The sequence below is a fragment of the Chrysoperla carnea genome, chromosome 4, assembly GCF_905475395.1.
Source record: "Chrysoperla carnea chromosome 4, inChrCarn1.1, whole genome shotgun sequence".
Classification (NCBI taxonomy): domain Eukaryota; kingdom Metazoa; phylum Arthropoda; class Insecta; order Neuroptera; family Chrysopidae; genus Chrysoperla; species Chrysoperla carnea.
In genome coordinates this window covers 27969157-27989812 of record NC_058340.1, presented here as the reverse complement: position 1 = coordinate 27989812, position 20656 = coordinate 27969157, and the positions used below count along the sequence as shown (strand labels likewise).

The following is a 20656-nucleotide window of genomic DNA, read 5'->3' as shown; positions in this document are numbered from 1 at the left end:
TTGCAACGATGACCATGGAAAACTCGAAGGCAAGAGTCAAAATTAACAACAAATTGAGCGATTCCTTTAACATAATAACCGGTGTAAAATAAGAATTGAACGAAAGATCATAAGAAGGATATATGGCGCAATCCGAGTGATCCTGGAGGGAGAAGATATTGCGGAGTTCATCAAATCATAGAGGCTCAGAAGGTTCGGACATGTGCAAAAAATGGAGGAAGGAAGGATACCCATGAAAGACAATATTGCATGCCAAAGTGTACGCCACACGAAGAACAGACAGGCCCCGACTCAAATGGTTGGATCAATTTATCCACGACCTGAAGGTGATGCGAGTCACTGGATGGCGATCCGCTATCAAGGACCGAGCAATCTGGAGTAGAGTGGTCGAAGAAGCCAAATCCCATCCCAGGCTGTACGCCTATTGGATGGATGGAATCACTTTCCACGTTTTATTAAAAATCTTGAGCGGAGCTACACTCGATTTTACCATACATAAGTACTCATTCAATAATTTAATGTCTATAATAAGTATAATATAATTGAAAATTAAATGTTTTAAATTAGTTTCTGTGTACTTTATGCTTCACTTCGTATTCATTTCAATCATCGTAAAACATGAGAAATTTCCTATCTATGATGGTAATTCTTAGCCATTACATTGTGCCCATTATCTTTGCCTTAATATTACTAGTTTAGTTTCAGCATACTGCATGTAAAAGGAAAGAAAAAGAAAAATTGGTTCGAATATTTTTCTATTAATTGTATACATAAAACTTCCAAACAAAAGTTGTCTGTCTTTAAAAATAAACTATTTTTTTTCTTAAAGATTTTCTCAATCCATCCTGTTTATATAACGTCTTAAACTTTCACAAATGGCAACTTGCGAAAGTTTAAGGTAGCCAAATATGTCCAAGTCTCTACGACTTTTCATTAAGATTAAGGAAAATAACTCTCTCTTTCTTTTTTTTAAATTTCCCAACATTTTAATAAACAAATACAATAAAAATAACAAAAAATTTTTAAATCAACATTTAAAATATACTAGAAATGATATTAATATAAAATAAATATATTAGATTCTAAAACAAACATTGCAAGACATAGAGTACGACCACCCGGCGATAGGTGTTCTTTTAGGGATGGCCAATTATCTGGCACCCTGCCGTGGGCAAATATTTACAGACAAGCACGGAATATATGAGAGTTTAAAAATGTATATCTATAATAAATACATTCAAACTGGCGCTTACTCAAATATTTAAAAACTACTACCATACATTCTTATATCCACATAACAATAACCAGGCAACTTTATAACCAATCTTTTAACTTAACTCTTTTTTTAACAGTTATTAGATTATAAAAAAAAATAAAAAGAAGTCGATCAAGTGTGAAGCAGGTTCAATATGATTAGTGTACCGTTTTCATTTCAAGCCAGATGGTTATCTTAAAAATCAACTTTTACCATAATTATAATTTTAAGTTATGACGTTCAATTTCATTTTAGCTGAAAAACATGAAATAATCGACATTGCAAGTTGGCCACTTGATTCATTTTGGACCGGGTTTTTTAAGAGAGCAGTGGCCTAATATTATTGAATATGCTAAATCATTGGTATATTATCTATCCTTGTCAATCAATTGACTTTAAACAAACGAAAAAGAACTCACAATGAAAATAGATTCGTTACCCTTCAGCGCGGTTGCGTAGATAGATTCTCTCACGCATATTTTAAAACGGTTTTTCTTTCTTCAAAATATCAAATAGAATAAAATTTTTAGTTTTAAATTTTTTTTAAACTCAAAATATAAAGCAAAGGAAAAAAAATTTATTAAAGCTCTGAGAGTTTTTTTCATCACTTTAGTAAAGTCGGTTAAAAATTCGCAAATCGGATGGTTTCGTTGTACTTCGGATATCTGCGAAGTTTCCAGTCGCCATATTATAAATTATATATAGATATTCAGATGCATTGTGTTTTAATGACAGATGACAGATAAATAAAATATGATCTAAAATCTAAAAACATATTTTAAACAAAGTCTGAAATTTTACTATAGGCGCTTGCGCAATAGAGTGAGCTTTTCTCTCATTAGAAGAGTAATGATGGAATGTGGTATGAACACGACTAGCCTGAAGGATTAAAGCACCCTGCACAAAACCTACGAAAAAGAATATACTGGCCTAATGTTTTTTTTTTTTTGTAGTGTGATTTTAAATAAAAATTTGCTACCACTAGACTAACGCAAATTAATGACAGATTTTCCAGTTATTCGACTTTCAATTTTCGATATTATACTTTATTTAAATGGCTTTCAATATAAAATTTATGAAATTATGTATTGTATTTGTCTATATCGAAGTTTTTTAAATGGGTAATTAATTAATTCCATTTTTCAAAAGATCAAATCACATAAGCAATACACATTACATAATTGTAGAGTGAATCTATAATGAAGCAAAATTACTATGAATCTCTTTGTCCGCCGTTTAAAGGACTGATAAAAGTAAGTTTGGCAATAAAGAAAAATACAGTTTTACAGGCCTATATATGTTCAAAGCAACTCAAAAATCGTACACGAAAATCGAAAACCTCGATTTCCCTAATTTCGATACTCGAACCGCGATTAAAACCTCACTTTTCATTATTACCAAACTTACCTTTAGCGATCCTTCAAATGGCAGACAAAATCCATAAAAGTTTCGCTTCATTATGTGTTCATGACCTAATATACCTTATCTCAAAACCAACGACAGCAGAACCTATTGATAAAGCATCCTAACAAAAAAACTAAAATAAATAACCAGAGGATTTAAAAAAAGATTATAAAGTATATAATATATTTTGTATGTGGTAAATAATAATATGCATTTGGTATAATTTGAAATTAATTAATATGATATTTAAAGTGAGCCCATATATAAAAAGTACATAATTATTATTATGGTCAAAGAAATTTATGATACTTATGAAATGATTTATATTGGAACAATAAATATATCACGAAACTATTTTATATATTTTTTATTTAAAAAATAAATTTTATATTAAAATTCAAATATAATCTAAATATTATGATTCAGTCGACCCCCTCCCCCCCCGAAAAATCCTTAAAAATAGCTAGTTAAGCGATTGGAAGAATAATTTCCGAGATGAACCCTCCTATAAGAGTTTTTTAGTTACTATTTCCTGTGAAAATTAGGTTTTTATTAAATGGGAGAAGAAATTTTTTTATAATTGTTTTCCAAGATAAAACAAGCCGTGGGTATGGTCTGGTGCGATCCTTGAGGTCCACACGAATAACTTCCCAGCATAATAAATAGTCAACTAAGTCGATATCATTTTTTGTTCGCGCGGTATCGACGACGAAAAAAATGTCTACGATCGTACGGACGTACGTACCTACATACATACACACACACACCTACATCAAAATTTTGTTCGTATCGTCAATATTTCTAAGCTTTACAAACTTATTAAATTTAATATATCTTGATATACATTTCAAATATACAGGGTATAAAAATATATTAGGAAAATCTTTTTTTCATTCGAAAACCGTTACTTAAAGCAGTACGAGCACCAAGGCAATTTTAGATTTAGGGTTGAAATGATTTGTACCTCATTTGTACCTTATTTTCAACTTTGACAAAGAATTTTGTAACTTAAATAACTTCATGATTGTATACGAAAAATAAGAATACAATTTTTCGATATCTGTTCGATATTCGAAAGCTAAATAATTAAACAACAAGTTATAACATAATTCTCCATCAAAATTGAAAATAGTTTTTTTTTTTTTTTAAATTTGTGTCCACTCTACCGAGCTCATACATCCTTAATTAGTCAGCCACAACGGATTTTTTTGGTTTTCAATAATTTAGGCTTTAATTAAGGCTTTAACTTTAATTTAAATAGTTAGTTTTTAACTTCCACCGACTAGTTTTGAAGAAATGTATGAAAACATATCATCCATCTACCGTTTTACCATAAAACCAACGTTAAATATGCCTACGTTGAAATAATTGAGCAACCCCCCCTAAAAATTTTAGAATTGATTTAGACTTAGTCCAACTTTATATAAAAAAATCAAGGTTTTTATTTAAAATTGCCTTGGTACTCGTACATCCTTAAAACAAATCTACGATAACATTTTTTATGTGAGTTTCAGTAGGCTAAAACTAATCCTACGTCAAATTACTTCCTTGGAGATATATGAACTCTTCTTTCTTATTTATGTGAAATTAATTAAACATGAAATTCTTTGATTAATATATTATAGGTTTTGCTCCAAGTGTTACGTCGTTACGAGATAATTCAGGTACGAAAACAAGTGAGTCTATTACAAGCAACTTTTATTTAACTTATTTCATAAACTCTATACTTATGCAAGTTGCAACAAATTCAGAGGTTTTAACAAATTTTGTACTGATTTTTAAATCAGTTCAAGTGTCATCCTAAATTGTTACAATGTTATAAATTTTGAAGATCCTATATTATAAAATATAAAGTTAATAAATCAACAATTTACGAATCATTTTAATAATAAATTTTCAAGTTGATTTAGTTAGACAGGTAATAAATAGGTTGGGCTTAACCGTGATAATCAATTAAAATAAATGTTCAAATATACTACAACACATTCATAAATCCGTCTTCATTAGAACTCCCACTAACATGTTTTTTACTTCCATATATAATCATAAATAGGGTTTATACGTAACTGAACAATTAGTATTCGCAAAATAAAAGCAAAAACGCCAATCAAACCATTAATATACTATTAAAAACTTCCACATTTTATTATTTTAATAGAACTAGAAAAATAGTTTACGATTTCCAAACCTATTTTTCAATAGTTGTGTCCACAAATACCATCTATACGCGGAGGTCATGTTTTTTCTAATTTTATAACATCATTCAAAAGATGATCTACTTTTTGTTTTACTTATAAATATAAGTTGAATGTACATCAATTAAAATTAAAAATTTTAGTTAGATAAGGTCATTAAGGTCGAAATGGAAATTATTATACATGCCAGCGATATTTTAGGAACAAGAGAGTTGATTCTATTTCAATTTTAGAGCCTAAAATACAGGTAAATGTGATAGAATTAATTCAATTCAAATTTCTATCAAGTAATTGCAAAACTTTTTGGGAAAACGTTATATTTATTAATTTCGTAAAATTAAAATTACTTTCAAGACGGCTGAACGACTTGCTTCATTGTATTTAAATGAAAAAATTAATAATGAATGTATTAAAAATTGTATTTTATCACTTACCTCAGAGTCAATTTTTCTAAATTCAGGATCGTCTTCATCAACTTCGAAATAAAATTCCGTTGACGTAACCGAAAACATACCAGGTGCGACGATACCTGGTGCAATTAAACGCGATTTTGTACTTATATTAACAGGCCCTGTAAATAATTAATTACAAATTAATAGCTTGTCTAATAAATTTTTATTGGTTTTTAATCGTTCATTTTTCTTACCGGTTAAATCAACATCTAAATCTCTATCATCAGTTAAGAGTTCACCATCGTCCATTAAATCGGAAGATTGTAGTTGTTGTTGTTGATGGTTACGCGATGCCGCTAACTGTGCGTGAATTTCTTCACGTGCCTAAATTTTCAAATTTAATATCTTAGCACTAATTTTTTGTTTGCTTTTTTTGTACATACCTGAAGGATGGCATCTTCGGGTGCACCATGTTCCAAAGCAGCTTTTAATGTTGCTTCTGGATGACTTGAACCAAGAGGATTATGTACAAAACGTTTTCTTCTTCGTGCATCATCTTCCCATGCATCCAATTTCCAAAATTCATTCATCCTTTGAAATTTATTTAAAAAAATTAATTCCACATTTCAATTAAAGCTTGTATTATAAATGTTAAACTTACTTAGCGCCTAATGGATCCATATAGCCCCATGCACCGTGTTTATTTGACATAATATTGCGTACTTTTTCTAGTAGGCGACTTGCAATTACATTATCGCGACGTCGAGCAGCTGTTATCAAATGATCACACATTCTTTCTTCTTCTCGGCGATCAAGTAAGGTTTGTGCACAAGCAGACTGAAAGAATTCGAAAAATACAATACACATAATTCTCGAAATACGGAATGTTCTGGCAGAAAATATCATTTTTACCTAAGGAATTTGTAAACTTTACTCAAGATGGGAACAATAGTTGCGACACTCATTTCCTAACAGGTTAGTTTCTTGTTTATAAATTTATTGAACACATCATGTGTTTATTTAACAAATAAATACATAAACCAAAAATTGAATAAATTTTAAATCCTGATTTTTGCCTACGTCAAATATATAAGATGTAAAAATTACAACTCTCTTAAGTTAGTTAGAATTTAATTCTGAAGATGGCGAATTAAAAGACTTCCTTATAAAATACTTACTTCAAAATCAGCATGTTTTAATACGTCATCAGCTCGCATTCGATTCAAAATGAATTCAGCCTCATTAGCAACACGAACAATGTGATCTTTCATGGCATGTGACAGTAGTCGGCCTTCATTAATCAGTTCAATAAATGCAAGACCAGCATGTTTTTGTAACGAGTTTTGCCATTCTTGTGAACATAACAACATTACAAGTTCAACAACCGAATTACTATTTTTAAAGGTTGTTAAACCTTTTCCTTCCATTAATAATTCTTGTCCATGTGATCCAATTAATGTTTTCGATAAGAATGGTGCAAAATCGACCATAATTTCTCTTAGCAACGGACATACTGATCCTAATGCCATTTCTAATTTTTGCGTCAATGATGCCTCTCGCGATGGTGTCGGTACAGGTAAATGTTCAACTAAATTTTTAATTGGTAATTCATCGGGACGTGCTTGCTGTTGAGTTGGAGGCGTACACAGATTATCAGGTACACGTACAACTGATATTTCACTTAATGGCTTTTCACCACGCTCTGATTGTTGTAAATTTTGAATATTTCCTTCAATATCGACCATTCCACCACCTTGTGAATGTGCCATATTATGAATATTTCGTGGATCTTCAATATCACGTAGATTGTCGCCATCTTCGTTTAAATTTACATCAGTCCATGATTCATCATTACTTACAAGTTTATTATCGTCAAGTAATATTTCGCTACGAGTCTCAATATCGATATTACTATCATTTGAATTTAGATTTACTTCTTCGATGGATTCCGTGCTCTAAAAAAATTGTAAAATTTATTTGATTTGGAATTATTTTGATATTTAACAATTTTAATATGGTGAACCGGTTTGGGAGAATTGTTTAATGGTTAAAATGTCTGGGGCTTATGCGATATTAGTTCTGCATACTTGATTGAAACCAACAAACAAAGACTAAAATAAAACAATTCTTTATAGCTCAAGGTGTTGATCCGTCGTAACTCAACCAAAGTTTCCACTAAGAGTCATTTCCTTGGTTGAAATTACTTTCAAAAGCTCATTTATGTATTATTTCTTGAAATTTTTAGACAGATATCAAGTTGGCATAATTTTGGAAGTGCCAGCCAGCATTTATATTTTAGCTTCAAAATTTATTTAGGTAGTTTGGAAACATTATTTAGGTAATGTGGAAACTAAAGATTAAAATGAATAAGTATTTTTTTTTTTTTGTTAAATATTTTTAAAATTGAAGCCATAGACAAAATTTTTGAGAATCTGTAGCTAGAGAATCGTCTCTAACATTTTTAACATCTGACGCAAAACGAGGGGTGTTGTAAGTTTAAAGTGTGTATCTGTCTGCCTACCTGTGACATCGTAGCTCTTAAATGGGTAAACCGATTTTGATTTAGTTTTTGTTTGTTTGTTTGAAAGGTAACTTTATCGAGAGTGTTCTTGGCTAGGTTTCAAGAAAATCTGTTCTGTTTGGAGATATTCCCAAGGAGAAAATCACATTTGTAGAGGATTTTAACGAAAATAGGTATCTTGGTTAATTATGTATGCAATTTGTTAAACTAAATTTTGAATCGCTTAGCCAAAGAGAATGAGTAAAAACTAAATTTATAATTGAAAATCATGCGACATTATATTCAAACAGTTAAGAAAAATTTGTATTAGATAATAGAAAAAATATGGAAAGAAGAAAAGTTATTTACAAAAATGCGATGGGTGGTGTATGCTAAGAGAAAATGCGGGACGTAACTAGGTAGAGGTTTAGCTAAACTAAATTTCTAAAGATGCCATTAATAAATGAAAAATCTTCCAAACTCTCTGATCTTTTAAAATATTTACAAACAATTTATAAAAACTGCTTCTATGATCAATTTTTTTTTATATTACCCTATTCGTGATAAGTTATATCGATAAACGGCTATATCATCATTAAAATATTGCCAGCGCGTATCTCTTTGTACATCATAATACAACTAACAAAATTTTTCATTTATTACATAACAAATTTTCATTATTGTGGTACATGCACTTTGGGTTATGATTTACCTTAAGATTAGTACGGGTGACGGAGTGATGTGGACGAGCATATCGTGGTCCGTCCACTGAGTGTTCTACTCCGTAACCCCCATGTGTCAGAACTCTCTGTCTAGTACTACCACCCTGTTTAATTTTACAGAGACAATCAAAGAAAGCGTACAGTTAGTAAGTAGTAAGTTTATAACAAAAAGAAAAAAGTATACAGAAGAATTGAAAGAAAAAAAATCACTAGTCAATAAGAATTTTTGAAAAATTTTTGCATTCGATATTAAAACCAAAAATAAATACAACAACAATTGTAAAATTCTATAAGAATAAATGTAGTTAACAAAGTTTATCGTATTTTTCATCGTTTTCAGATAGAAATACTAGCAAATATTAGAAAATCTAACGAAGGTATGATCTTTACATCTGTCGAAAAAAATAGTTGCTACACTTATTTATATCAGGTTAGTTTCTTATCATATGAAAATTGAATGTTAATTGTAACAAATAATTTCATGAATTTAACATTAAAACTGATGCGTTAATACCAGTTGACATATTTCCAATCTACTTAGACCAGTTAATCCGATAATTCGAGTATTTAAATAGAAAACAATAAATAATCTAGAATATTAATTGTTGTACAAAACCGTTTTTCTTTTCGATTGTTATTTCCAAGTAACATTAAATGCACGGAGTTTGTGCCTAGGGATTTATTAGATTATTATGCAAAGTACTTAATTTACTATTTACAGGTAGGTACTATCTACTATAAGATATAATATTATTATACTACATTAAGCTTAGCTTCTAAAGTATTTTAATTTCACTGTTGAGCAAGAAGAAAAAAGTGAATAAGCTAACGACTATTTCTTGAAATATTAACATCTGGAACTCGCGTTGTATTCAATTTTAAGAATTTTACAACCAAACAATATGTTTCCTTTTTATAAATTCAAGCAAATAAAATTAAAGATGCAATCAATTATAATCCTTAAAATATACTTTAATTTTTAATTATGTCCAATTTTGTTTAATGAAACAAGCAAAAATGTTTACATTTTTAGAATTTTCCAATTTGTTAAAAAAAAAAAAAGTTAGGATTGCTTGGAGATTAAAAAATATAATTCGAATAACAGAATTAAAGCATATTTTTGGATTCCCTTTATTTCATTAAAATAAAATATTAACTTCACAAGCATCAAATAAATATGTTAACTACTATCGCTTTATTTTTTATCAATATTTTTATTTTTTCAATTACGGAAGTTAAAAGAATGTTAAATGTTAAAATTTTTTACAGTTTTGTGTACATTTATGTAAAATAAAAAGAAATTTTGATTAATGCAAAAATATTTTATAATATAATTTATTCAACGACAAGCATATTAAAATTTTCAAAGAGCTTACACTCTTTCCCTTAAACCCTAACTCGTAACAGGAAGTTGCCGTGGGTGCTATGTAGTGTTCTTTTTTTTTTTTTTTTTAAATTTAAGATCATACACGTATGCATTTTTCGATCGTTATAATATCTCAATTTCTAGCAAATTCGAGATGTTGTTTACAATGACATTGAAATGGAATTATTGTTTATAATGACTCCCGCATTCCAGTAAACAATTATTTACTTTTTTGAACATAGGTGCGTATTGTTTCAAATTAGATGATCGAATTACAACAAATAGTTTGATTTCATTTATTGTATTTAAGTTTTTTATCATATTCAAAATATTAAAACGCTTCAATGATTCAAAACTATGTTTTAACACAATGAACTTTAAAAGACAATAACTTGTATAGGTAAGAAAATTTAATAGAATCCAAAAAGTTGGAAACACCCCCATGACATAAATGACATTGATGAAATTAAAGATACCACAAAGCTTAACAATTCTTATTAAATTTACCAAATAATTTATAAAAGCGTAAGCTCTTTCAATAATAACTAAAAACTCAAAACAATTATAAAAAATAAATTAATAATGAATTTTTTATTATTTTGGGACGATATTTAGTGTAATTAATAATTAAACACAAAAGTAAACTACATTTAATATTTCATAAAAAACAAAATGATTTGAATGAATCAGTTAATTCTCAATTATAACTTTTTGAATAATAAAGGTTGTCTCAAATAAACTTTCATTTTGCAGTTTTCGGTGATGTTAGCAAACAGTAAAATTCCCAAATTTATAGATTTAAAATCTTTTTTTGTAGTAAAAAATCGTCTCGTTACTCTCAAATCTTAGAACCTATATAACAACTGTGTTAATTTCAACGCGACTTTTATATTTTTGAGCCCAAATTCCTGTGTACAACGATTATAAATTTTTTTTAAAAGAGAAACAAACCCCTTAGAAAAATCGAGAAAAATTACTTGCCTGAGGTTTTAATCAAAGTCATATGTTGGAATAAATAGGACCCAAAAAAACACAATTTTGTTGTTAAAATCAATTCAAGATATGCAGACTCTGAGATATTCATAAAAAAGCATCTTTTCAACTGGAAAAATTACTTTTTCATAGTTAAATCTCGAAAACTACATTACTGTTGTTAATTTTAACAAGATTTTTGTACTTTTTGGATTCAAATGACTATGGTATAAAAATTTACATCGATTTTTTCCAAGGAGAATAAATAAATCGAGCAACTTTCGGAGCTTTTGTGTAATCATGATTTATTTATAAAGCATAACCTTAAATTACTGCGGAGAGCTAACATTTTCTGGTGGGCAAAACAAAAATATTCTAAAATGAATTTATACAAAAATACAAGATTGTGTTCCTATACTAAAATGAAAGATTTTATTTAGATTGCCTTTAATTTTTCAATTCCATTCATTTAATAAAATTTAATTGTAATTTTACTAATGTTTTGATAAAATTTACTAATAATATCGTCTGGATTCATACCTTTAATGACATTGGACCACTTGAATCATGATCTGCTAATACTGATGAATTATTCTCATCGACAACAATAACTTCGTATTCACCATCGTCTGTCACACTGTGAGGTTGTTGGCAATGTCCTCGGTTAACTGAAGCATGGGAAAAAATACAATAAAATATTAATGCTTTTAAAATTTTTAATTATTTACAACATTAAAATACTTTAATTTTAGAGAATAACTTTGCAGTTTGGTCCCAGCGGGTAAGATAATCATTTTGATATTTTTCGCTAATTTTATTTCTACTTGAGATTTATATGATATTTTAATTGTTTAAATTTCTTTTTTATTTCCAGCAAATGTGTTATTTTATGTTTAAAATGCTCAGATTGGTTGAAGTAATCCACTCACGCCTGTGAAAATGGTATTCACTATCATTGTAAATGAAATTTTCGCAGGAGTAAATACACCAATTTAGCACGCAAAAAATATGACTCAGTAACGATTAATTTTCTCTCTCAAACGAGGAATCACAGTTATTCTCTAAAAAAAAGAGTATAGGATAAATGCTTTAGAATGATTCAGGCTACAAATATTTTTACATAGAATAATTGAGAGAAAAACATATATAATAGATATAAAAACTTTAGAAAATTCGATTTTAGAATTTTTTCCAACAAACATTGTGTAATCAAATTATGGCCTGGTGGTAAGCAATTCAACAATGTGCGTATTTAATGAACTGTAAGGTAGATTCTTAATAGAAAAAAATAGTAAAGGAGCTGAATAGCTATTTTGTTTGCACAAGACTTATTAATTGTAGACCAACACTTTCAATTGTTATGGTATAGAATGTGATTAGTCTCTATTTAATATAGGTCTGTGTGTACCTCAATCAATCACAGCACCTCTCTCGAATAAAAAAGAGGGCGAAGTGAGATACCCAGTTTACCATAGCAGGTAATAATATATTGTAGAGACATTCCATTGTAAGGTTTAAACGTTTAAAGAATCCACTTTAGTTTGTTTCAAATAAATTAATTTGATTTTGGATACTTTTTAATTTTTAATAAGAGATATTGTAATCAGTTTTGAGCACCAAATGAAGATGTCACAAATTTATAATCTATTCGATGATGAGAGTAAGTTATACTTTCCATTATAGAATGTAGAGATAAGGAACACAATCTTATATGGCTGTTTGAATCAATTGTCCACAAAATAGCATTAAATAAAGGGGCCATAATGGCGCTAGTGTAGCAAAGGATATACCATTGTACCAGCAAGTGAGAGTATTATACAACTTTATACATCGTCCTTACTTTTCCTATGTCTATGATGTATTGCATGTACCAATGCTACACCAATGCCATTTTAATTTAATGTAATTTTAGAGTCACTTTTTAACACAGAGATTACGTTCCTTATCTCTACATTCCATAATTTTCCATATTATCGTCTAATACTCTTACAGTAGCTCTAATTATAAGTTTTTATGAAAACCAATGTCTGTAACAATAAATTATTGCCAAACGTAATAAATAATAGCTTTTAAGTGTGTCATAGTCCCTTTCTATTACGTAGCAGTTTCGATTAACTAAGACTCTCAAAGAAAGAAACCTTTAACTAAAATGTATTTGAATGTATTATTCTTAGTTAAAGTGATCTACTATACGCGGTATACCTAGGGTATACAATAAGAAGTTGAATGGATCTTTCGTGGACAGTCAATATAACCACTGAAAATGTACGTATTATTTTGAACGAAGCTATGTGACTTTAGCTTCGCCTAATACAATTTTATTTAAAAGCTTCATTCTCTATTAAGAGCCTATTAATTATCGAAAATTTTAACATATTTTATGTATTCTTTTATTTTATAATTCGGTTCGACTATCTTTGTGACACTTTCGAAATTATAATTTAAACAACAATAAATTATACAATAATTACACACAAAAATAACAAGACATGCATTTCCAAAATTTTAATGTTCTTTGTACAAAAAATTAAAATTCATGCAAAACAAATCAACATTTTAAATTAAATTGGTCGAAATAATTTTTTTATTTTTTTTAAAAACAAATATACGTGCAAACTTCTGAATTACAATTTTACATTTATTAAATTAAGATAATATTTCTAAATAAAAAATAAAAAGCGACTGGCATTACACTTCAATAAATTTTAAGGTTACGATAAGTTTTCATTATAATAAGAATCTCGAGACTAGCGGAATCTAACATTCAAAAAGTTAACATCTTTATGGGTTTATATAATTATATTAAATGCCAAAATGTTTTTAAAATATGATATTAGATTTATAGCACTTTATTTTCGTAGCACATTCTAATTTTCAGTTTCCTGAAATCACACAATCTGTCACGCTTTTCTTAAAATAAAATTTCTCGGCATATTTGAGTGGATTGTACTTCATGCAAATTATGTTACTTGAAAAGTCTGTCATTGTCCATTTTAATTGTACCTTTATAACCGAAAAATTTGACTATTGTGCTACATGAATTCTATTAATTGGATTTGAAATAAAATTAATCCCAGTTCGTTTTCGAGTTATTCTTCCTAACTCAAGATTTTCGTTTTTTATTCAGTCAAGATTAGTCTAGTCAATCGTATTATAGATAAGCTGTGCCAAACTTAGTAAATTTTGGCAAATTTTGTTTTTAAGGTTTTTCTTTGATGATGCCTGGCAGATCCTCAACCTGTGACGCAACACACCTTTTAAAATTTTTAAATCAATCCATGATGGTTTTTTTAGACGTGTAGTCCTTATATTAAAAATTGGGCTGGATTAAACAGGCTGCTAAATAAAAATTAGTCCGTAACGCGTAGACCTAGGTAGACCTTTCTTAACTTTTCCCTTCAGAGTCCTAAGAGGGTGGTACTAATATTAAGAGTATAGTTAATATCTTTTACTAGGAATCCGTAGAAGGTAACAACTACTATAGTAAAACTATATAAATCTAAAATACTTTTTTTTATTATTTAAACAAATTTTAATAACATTTGGCATTTAAACTAACAGACTTTATAAACAAAACGATAGTTTTACATTAATTAAGAAACATTGGGATAAAATAATAACCAAATAAATGAAAATTATAATAGTTTACAACACACTTTATCGTGCGCTTATACAAAGTGTCCTTTAATGTACTCAAAAATCAAGAATATAATTCGTTTCAACATATTTTAATAAAGACAATATCATAAAAGTTTAAAATCTTATAAAAACATAAATTTTTGAAAATCAGTACATTAAAAAGCAATTGGCTCTAATTTTTGTATTTGACCTAATTAAATAAAAAATGCTGAGGGTTATACTGAGCGCACTCGAAGAGGGCTAATAAATTCTGGCGACACATTGAAGAAGACAAACCACAGGAAAACCTCCGCCAGAACTTCGAGTTTACGTGGAAGCAGGCAAACGTTTTTTGTGATTTGAAAGGATATAACATCATCCAATTCACGCTCCTAAAATGAAGGTAGGCTACTCGATATTTCTAATGCAACTGTCTAATGTACGGTGGCCTCTATATTTAGTATAAACAAAAAAAATTACAAAATTTAAAAAACCCCCCAAAAATTTTTTGGGTATGGAAACCTAAACTTGCACTTGAAACATAGCTAAGAACACTTTCCATTAAATTACCTTTCAAACGATACAAAAAAATCAAAATCGATTTATTTGTTTAGGCGCTACAATGCCATAGACAGACACACACACACATAGCGGTCAAGGGGTTAAAAATCTTGGTCTGTTACTGATCCGATTCGCTGGTCACAATATGTATATTTAAAGAAGCTGCAAGGAATTTCTAAGTCATATGTGTATAAAACAGCTAAAAAATATCTTAATTTTCTGCCAGTTTTCTTAAAGTAAAATAAAAACATGCATAAAATGGTTTAGATTAGAAGCTCCTATGATATTGGCCTTTATAAAATAGTCGGTTGAATTTCATTCCTGTTTCTTGTAAGTCACACACATAGAAAATCACTTTGTATAATTTATATATTCCATAAGTGTTTTTAAAATATATCGGAATATTTCAAGAAATAATTCTTTGCATGATTTTTTCAGAAATTGATCCTTGTCACGTAATAGATATTTTAGATGCCAACGTATAGAGTTTGGAGAGCCAACGTTTATTTTGTATAACGATTTTATATAATCGACAAAAAAGTATTGTATTACATTTTAACACTTTGAGATAGTTAAAAAGTAAATTCCCAATTTTCTAAGCTTATTTCTTCAAATGTCTGGATCAAAGAATAACTACACTAAACTATTACATCCCTAGAGCAAAGAAAAATTTGAAAAAACATTAAGGAGCAAATCGTTACGAAATCACACAAGGAATTACTTTCTACAAATTTCGACACATTAAAAAACAACCTGCATCATATATAATTAATAAAATAAAACATAATACTGTGACAATTTGCACGTGAATTTGTTTTACCTTGTTGATAACCGATCACAGTTGTATTTCTGTGATATGAGGAGGTGCGTACTTGTTGTTGTTGTTGTTGTATGTGAGGATCAGAGGACATTGTATGATTAACAACGTTGTTATGTTGATGACTATTCACATGATCATTGTTGTTCATAATGTTGTTGTGGTTTTGTTTTTGATAATATGGTTTGCGTCGACGATAACACATCTCAGCGTTTGGATGTGATCCCGGTAGAAATTGTGGGTACACATGATGTGACCATTGAGGGAATAAGGGCCGTGCACTGCCCTCTGTATTTAACCACACAACAATTACACGTTAACATTTTTTGTTTTTGTATCCCAAATGTATAGTTTTGAGAGACCTACATGTTTGTTTTTGGGAAGTGTATGAATGGGATGGCTTTTATGACCATGGATAAAAAAGTAAACAAAAAACTGTCGAATTTAATGTGAAGAAAAATTATTTCACTTCCAAATTAAAGTCATGTGAACTTTTATAATTTTCTGAATTTCTTAATAATCTTCATTAAAACCTAAAAATTATCATTTAACGAAGATTTAATTGTTCTTATCCTACCTACAAGCTTAATGAGAAAGTCAGCGTTCCTAAAGACCATTTCCACATATAACGGATACGACTTTTAGTGTAAAATATATTTTATCGGAACTATAAACCACTAGCCAAAGGATTTAAAAATGTCAATACACTCATATCTAATATTTAAAAAAAAAGACTAAATGTATTCACTTGGTCCTGTGGGAACCATAAATTTCGTTGTATGTGAAAATAATCTCTTTGACTGATGTAGTAGAAAAATGGTTTAAGATGGAAATAAATTACTTTTCTCCACATTTTTATAAATAATCTTGAATTAATAGTAACTAAATTCTATCTGATTGTTATGTTTAGCCAGACAGACTATGATGGTAATAAATTCGAAAGTTTTAGAAAATTAGAGTTTACTTATCAAGTATTTGTTCGTAAACTTGAGTGTATCTATTCGTAATTGTACGATAAAAACAAAACTTCTATAGTCAATGGTGTTTGATTTTAAACTAAGTTTGTTAAACCGATTGTTCGCGAATGTAAATGTCACATTGCATGGTATGATTTAAATCAATCTTCTACATCGTGTCTTAATTTTTCGGACTATAGAAGTTTTATTTATAGTAAAATAAAGTTGTAATGAAATTTGTTTGCTTTATTGTATTAACTTTTTGTAAATTAATTTAAAAAGTACGAAAAAAATTTCTATACGTTGTGCAATTTATACAAAAAATAAAAAAATAAAAATTAATTAGTGGAAATGGGCAGGCAAATTACTTCATTATCACATCAAAACTCTAAACGTCCAAAAAAAACAACATTTATTCACAAATTCGAATTGGGTAGAAAATTCATCAATCCATCAGTCAATTAAAAATACGGAAGGGGGGGGGGGGGGACAGAATAAATGGAACACACAGTGTTTTGTTAAAAAAAATTGTGTATGCTAAAAAATATTCTATGAAATGCATGTGTTTAATAAAATGATCAATAAAAATAAAATACCGTGCAAATGACTACTTTCATCAGAAAATTATGATTATTAACCGAATAACATGACATGAATATTAATCAAATTCAAGTTGGTAAAATTTGTTAGTAGTTCTGTTTAAAAAATTCGTTTAATTTGTTTAAGAAATAAACAAAAAATTTTCCTCAAATTCCTTTCTGACATAGGAATTTTGTGTGCAAAACTAAATAAAGTATTCCACTATTTTTGAAAAAGTACTTCAAAATGTTGATTTTGCTTATAAAAAGCTACAAAAAATTTATTTCGGAAAAATACACACGCTTACTTGCCAAAAATTTCAATTAAATTTTAAACCTTTTTTAAACTGTCAAAAACGCGGGCATCCACTTTGATGACGTAACATGGGTATCACTATACGAAATCACACAAATAATTTTGACAGATATATTCATAGACATCTGATTATAATATAAATATAAATACTTATCTATGTATATATTATACCCAACTGTCTACACTGAACTAATTGATGGTCTATGACTCATACCGCTATGACATCACAGCAGGGCTTACCGCGTTTTAGGTCACGTGATATACAGTTTAAAAATTACGATTTTTAATTTTAATATTTTAAAAGAAAAAAGTGCTTTTATGACTCGAAATGAGAATATTTAAGTATATTTTTACATAAATTTTAACTTTTTTCAAATTTCATGATTTATTTTTGACTAACGATAATACCCTATTAACCGTTAATAATGAATACATGAAACCATATCCATACGCTCTTTCGTCAAACTTCCCGAAACAGAAATTATTTCTGAAACAATTTGTTCCTGAAACTATAATTGTTACCCCACAGTATTCGCTCTGAGTTAATCGAGGCTATAAAACAAAATTCGTTAAAGGGCATTTAAAAGCTCTTATAAAATATTTTCGAAGTCAGGGCAGTCTAAAAGCTGCCGTAAATATGTTGTGTCAAATTTGTGGTTTAGGCGTGAAAACGAAACACATAGACAGACAGATACAGTTACTTTCACATTTACAAAATTAGCTAGGATTATTTTCGGAAATTTGTTGACAGTGAAGTAAAATAATTTTTGAGAAAATTGTTTCCTGCAACTTATTGTAAGATAAATAAAAAACAGTCAAATTTATTACCTTGGCATGATTAATAACCACGATTGTTTCTGATAAAAATAGCCAATGATACGACACAATTATTACAAAACAAAATAAAAGATTTTTGTATAAAAATTTGTTAATTTAAAAAACATCATGCATTTCATCTTGCATGTAAAGTAGTGCGATCACAATAACGTCTGAGTTTTGATACGAAAATGATTTTTATTCCACAACCATATCTAATATGTTTAAAACAACGGTCTTAATTTTCATTTTTCTCCTTGATTTTTCAAAGCTTTTCTATTCAAAAACAAAAACTATTTGATTAGTGTTAAAGCTGAAATGTGTTATAAGTGTATGCATTGTGTTCCTAAATAATTTTAAGACCGTTCTAATAAACACAATAAGGTGATTTCTAGTAAATTAAAAAAAATTTTTTTTTGTTAATATAAATATAGGGCACATTGAAATTATTAGTGAAATAGTTACCTGAAGAATTTTCATTATGATGTGATGTGCCATTGCTACGTATCGCTGGCATGGGACTAGGGGCACGTATGGACATTGGTGGCTCTAATATATCACGATATTTGGATACCATTAACACAGATATAAAATATACAATAGCTAATGAAAGAAATTGAGCTTGTTTTGTTTCTTCCTGTAAAAAATTCAAATAAAATTTTGTTGAATAAATTTTTTTAAAAAATAAATTCAAAAAATCTTACCACATCACGATAAATAACAGCTCTTAATCTATTTACATCCATGTCTTGTAATAATTTTTGTGGATCTTTCACAGGACTTGACTGATTTGCCAAATTTTCAACAATGTTCTGAAAAATTTATAAATAAATATACAAAAAGGGTAATTTTATATGCTTTTGGTATTTCAATATTTATTACATTAAGGGGCCTGTACAATATTATTTTATTATGTAAAATTTTCTAATTTCACATTTTAAGCAAAATTATTTCCAAAATAAAAAATTTCTCTAGATTTGTTGTTTTTAAGTGAATTAATGTATTTTATTAATACAGTAGTAGGATAAACTGTAGGAGCGATAAACAGTCTAGTTTATTTAGTAAATCTATCGCAGTCGTAACATAATATACGTCTGTGAATAATATATTACTACACACACACACACAAATATATCTTATAAAAAAAAGATTATTTTATAATATAAGCATTGAATACATTATTTCATTGAACCAATATATTGTTACATTGAATTTCAATGTAACAATGCATTGGTATCCTCCCTTATTAATTCAGCACACTAGCAACGCTTAATTTAAGCCCTTTTTAGAGATTTTCTTACATAAAACCTAAACGTTTCCTAACAAAATAAGCCGGACTTTTATACGAGAAATTTTTAGATTTGGACGAAAATAAATATCAATATAAATACAGTTATTTTTTTTATACAATAGTTTTTTAAGTATAAGTGTCATGTTCTATTCTTTATGAACTATGACTTCATAAACTATATGACTTCATATAAAGATCCGAAATATTACAGCATATACACATACGCGTAAGATTGAAAATGAATTGGATTGTACAACTTCAATCCAAATAATTAAAAAGATAATCTGAAACATCAAAAAGCATATATCCAATACCATATTTTTGTTACCGCCATTAACATCTTTAAATGTGCGAAAATTTCTAGATATTCGAATTTTAAAAACTTGGAATGTGTTTTTCTGTCGTTAAAAAATTCGTCTACAAAATATAAAAACTGTGGATGGAAGTATGAATTAAAAGCAACAACTGCGTATTTAAAGCATCGAACGAATGGTTAAATCGAACATACGTACGAGAATGAGCGGGCATGTGAATTACATGAAAGGCTAGTGATTCAAAGCCTTAGCAATTATTTGGTATAAAGGTGCTAATCGAATCTCGAAAACTAAATCGAAGACTAAATTTCAAATCTTCAATCTTAGAATATGAAATCACAAAAAATACTTTACAAAGTGAATAATACAACAATTTGGTAGAATATAGCGCTGAAGCTTAAATAATATTCACAACAGTTACACCGCAGTTGATTATAATTTTTATTGGCTGCAATGTTAAATACATGGAGATTAAGGATATTAGACATTAAAACTTCGTTCTACAAAAATTATTTGCTATATCTATTTACCAATATCTAGCCTACAAAAACTATAATTTAAAAACTGCTAAATTTAAAAAAAT

General features: G+C 28.6%; 1 protein-coding gene across 1 annotated transcript in view; it reads right to left on the bottom strand.

The window, feature by feature from the left end:
* LOC123298643 (neurobeachin) overlaps positions 1 to 20656 on the bottom strand; it is an 865329-nt gene that overhangs the window by 179722 nt on the left and 664951 nt on the right. Inside the window, exons 24-33 of the mRNA XM_044880735.1 lie at positions 19173 to 19280; positions 18934 to 19105; positions 15806 to 16090; positions 11347 to 11474; positions 8459 to 8572; positions 6425 to 7201; positions 5908 to 6083; positions 5690 to 5837; positions 5501 to 5630; positions 5289 to 5425 (exon numbers count right to left, since the gene is read on the bottom strand). Coding sequence (XP_044736670.1) covers positions 5289 to 5425; positions 5501 to 5630; positions 5690 to 5837; positions 5908 to 6083; positions 6425 to 7201; positions 8459 to 8572; positions 11347 to 11474; positions 15806 to 16090; positions 18934 to 19105; positions 19173 to 19280 — 2175 coding nt within the window. The remainder of the gene's footprint in view (positions 1 to 5288; positions 5426 to 5500; positions 5631 to 5689; positions 5838 to 5907; positions 6084 to 6424; positions 7202 to 8458; positions 8573 to 11346; positions 11475 to 15805; positions 16091 to 18933; positions 19106 to 19172; positions 19281 to 20656) is intronic.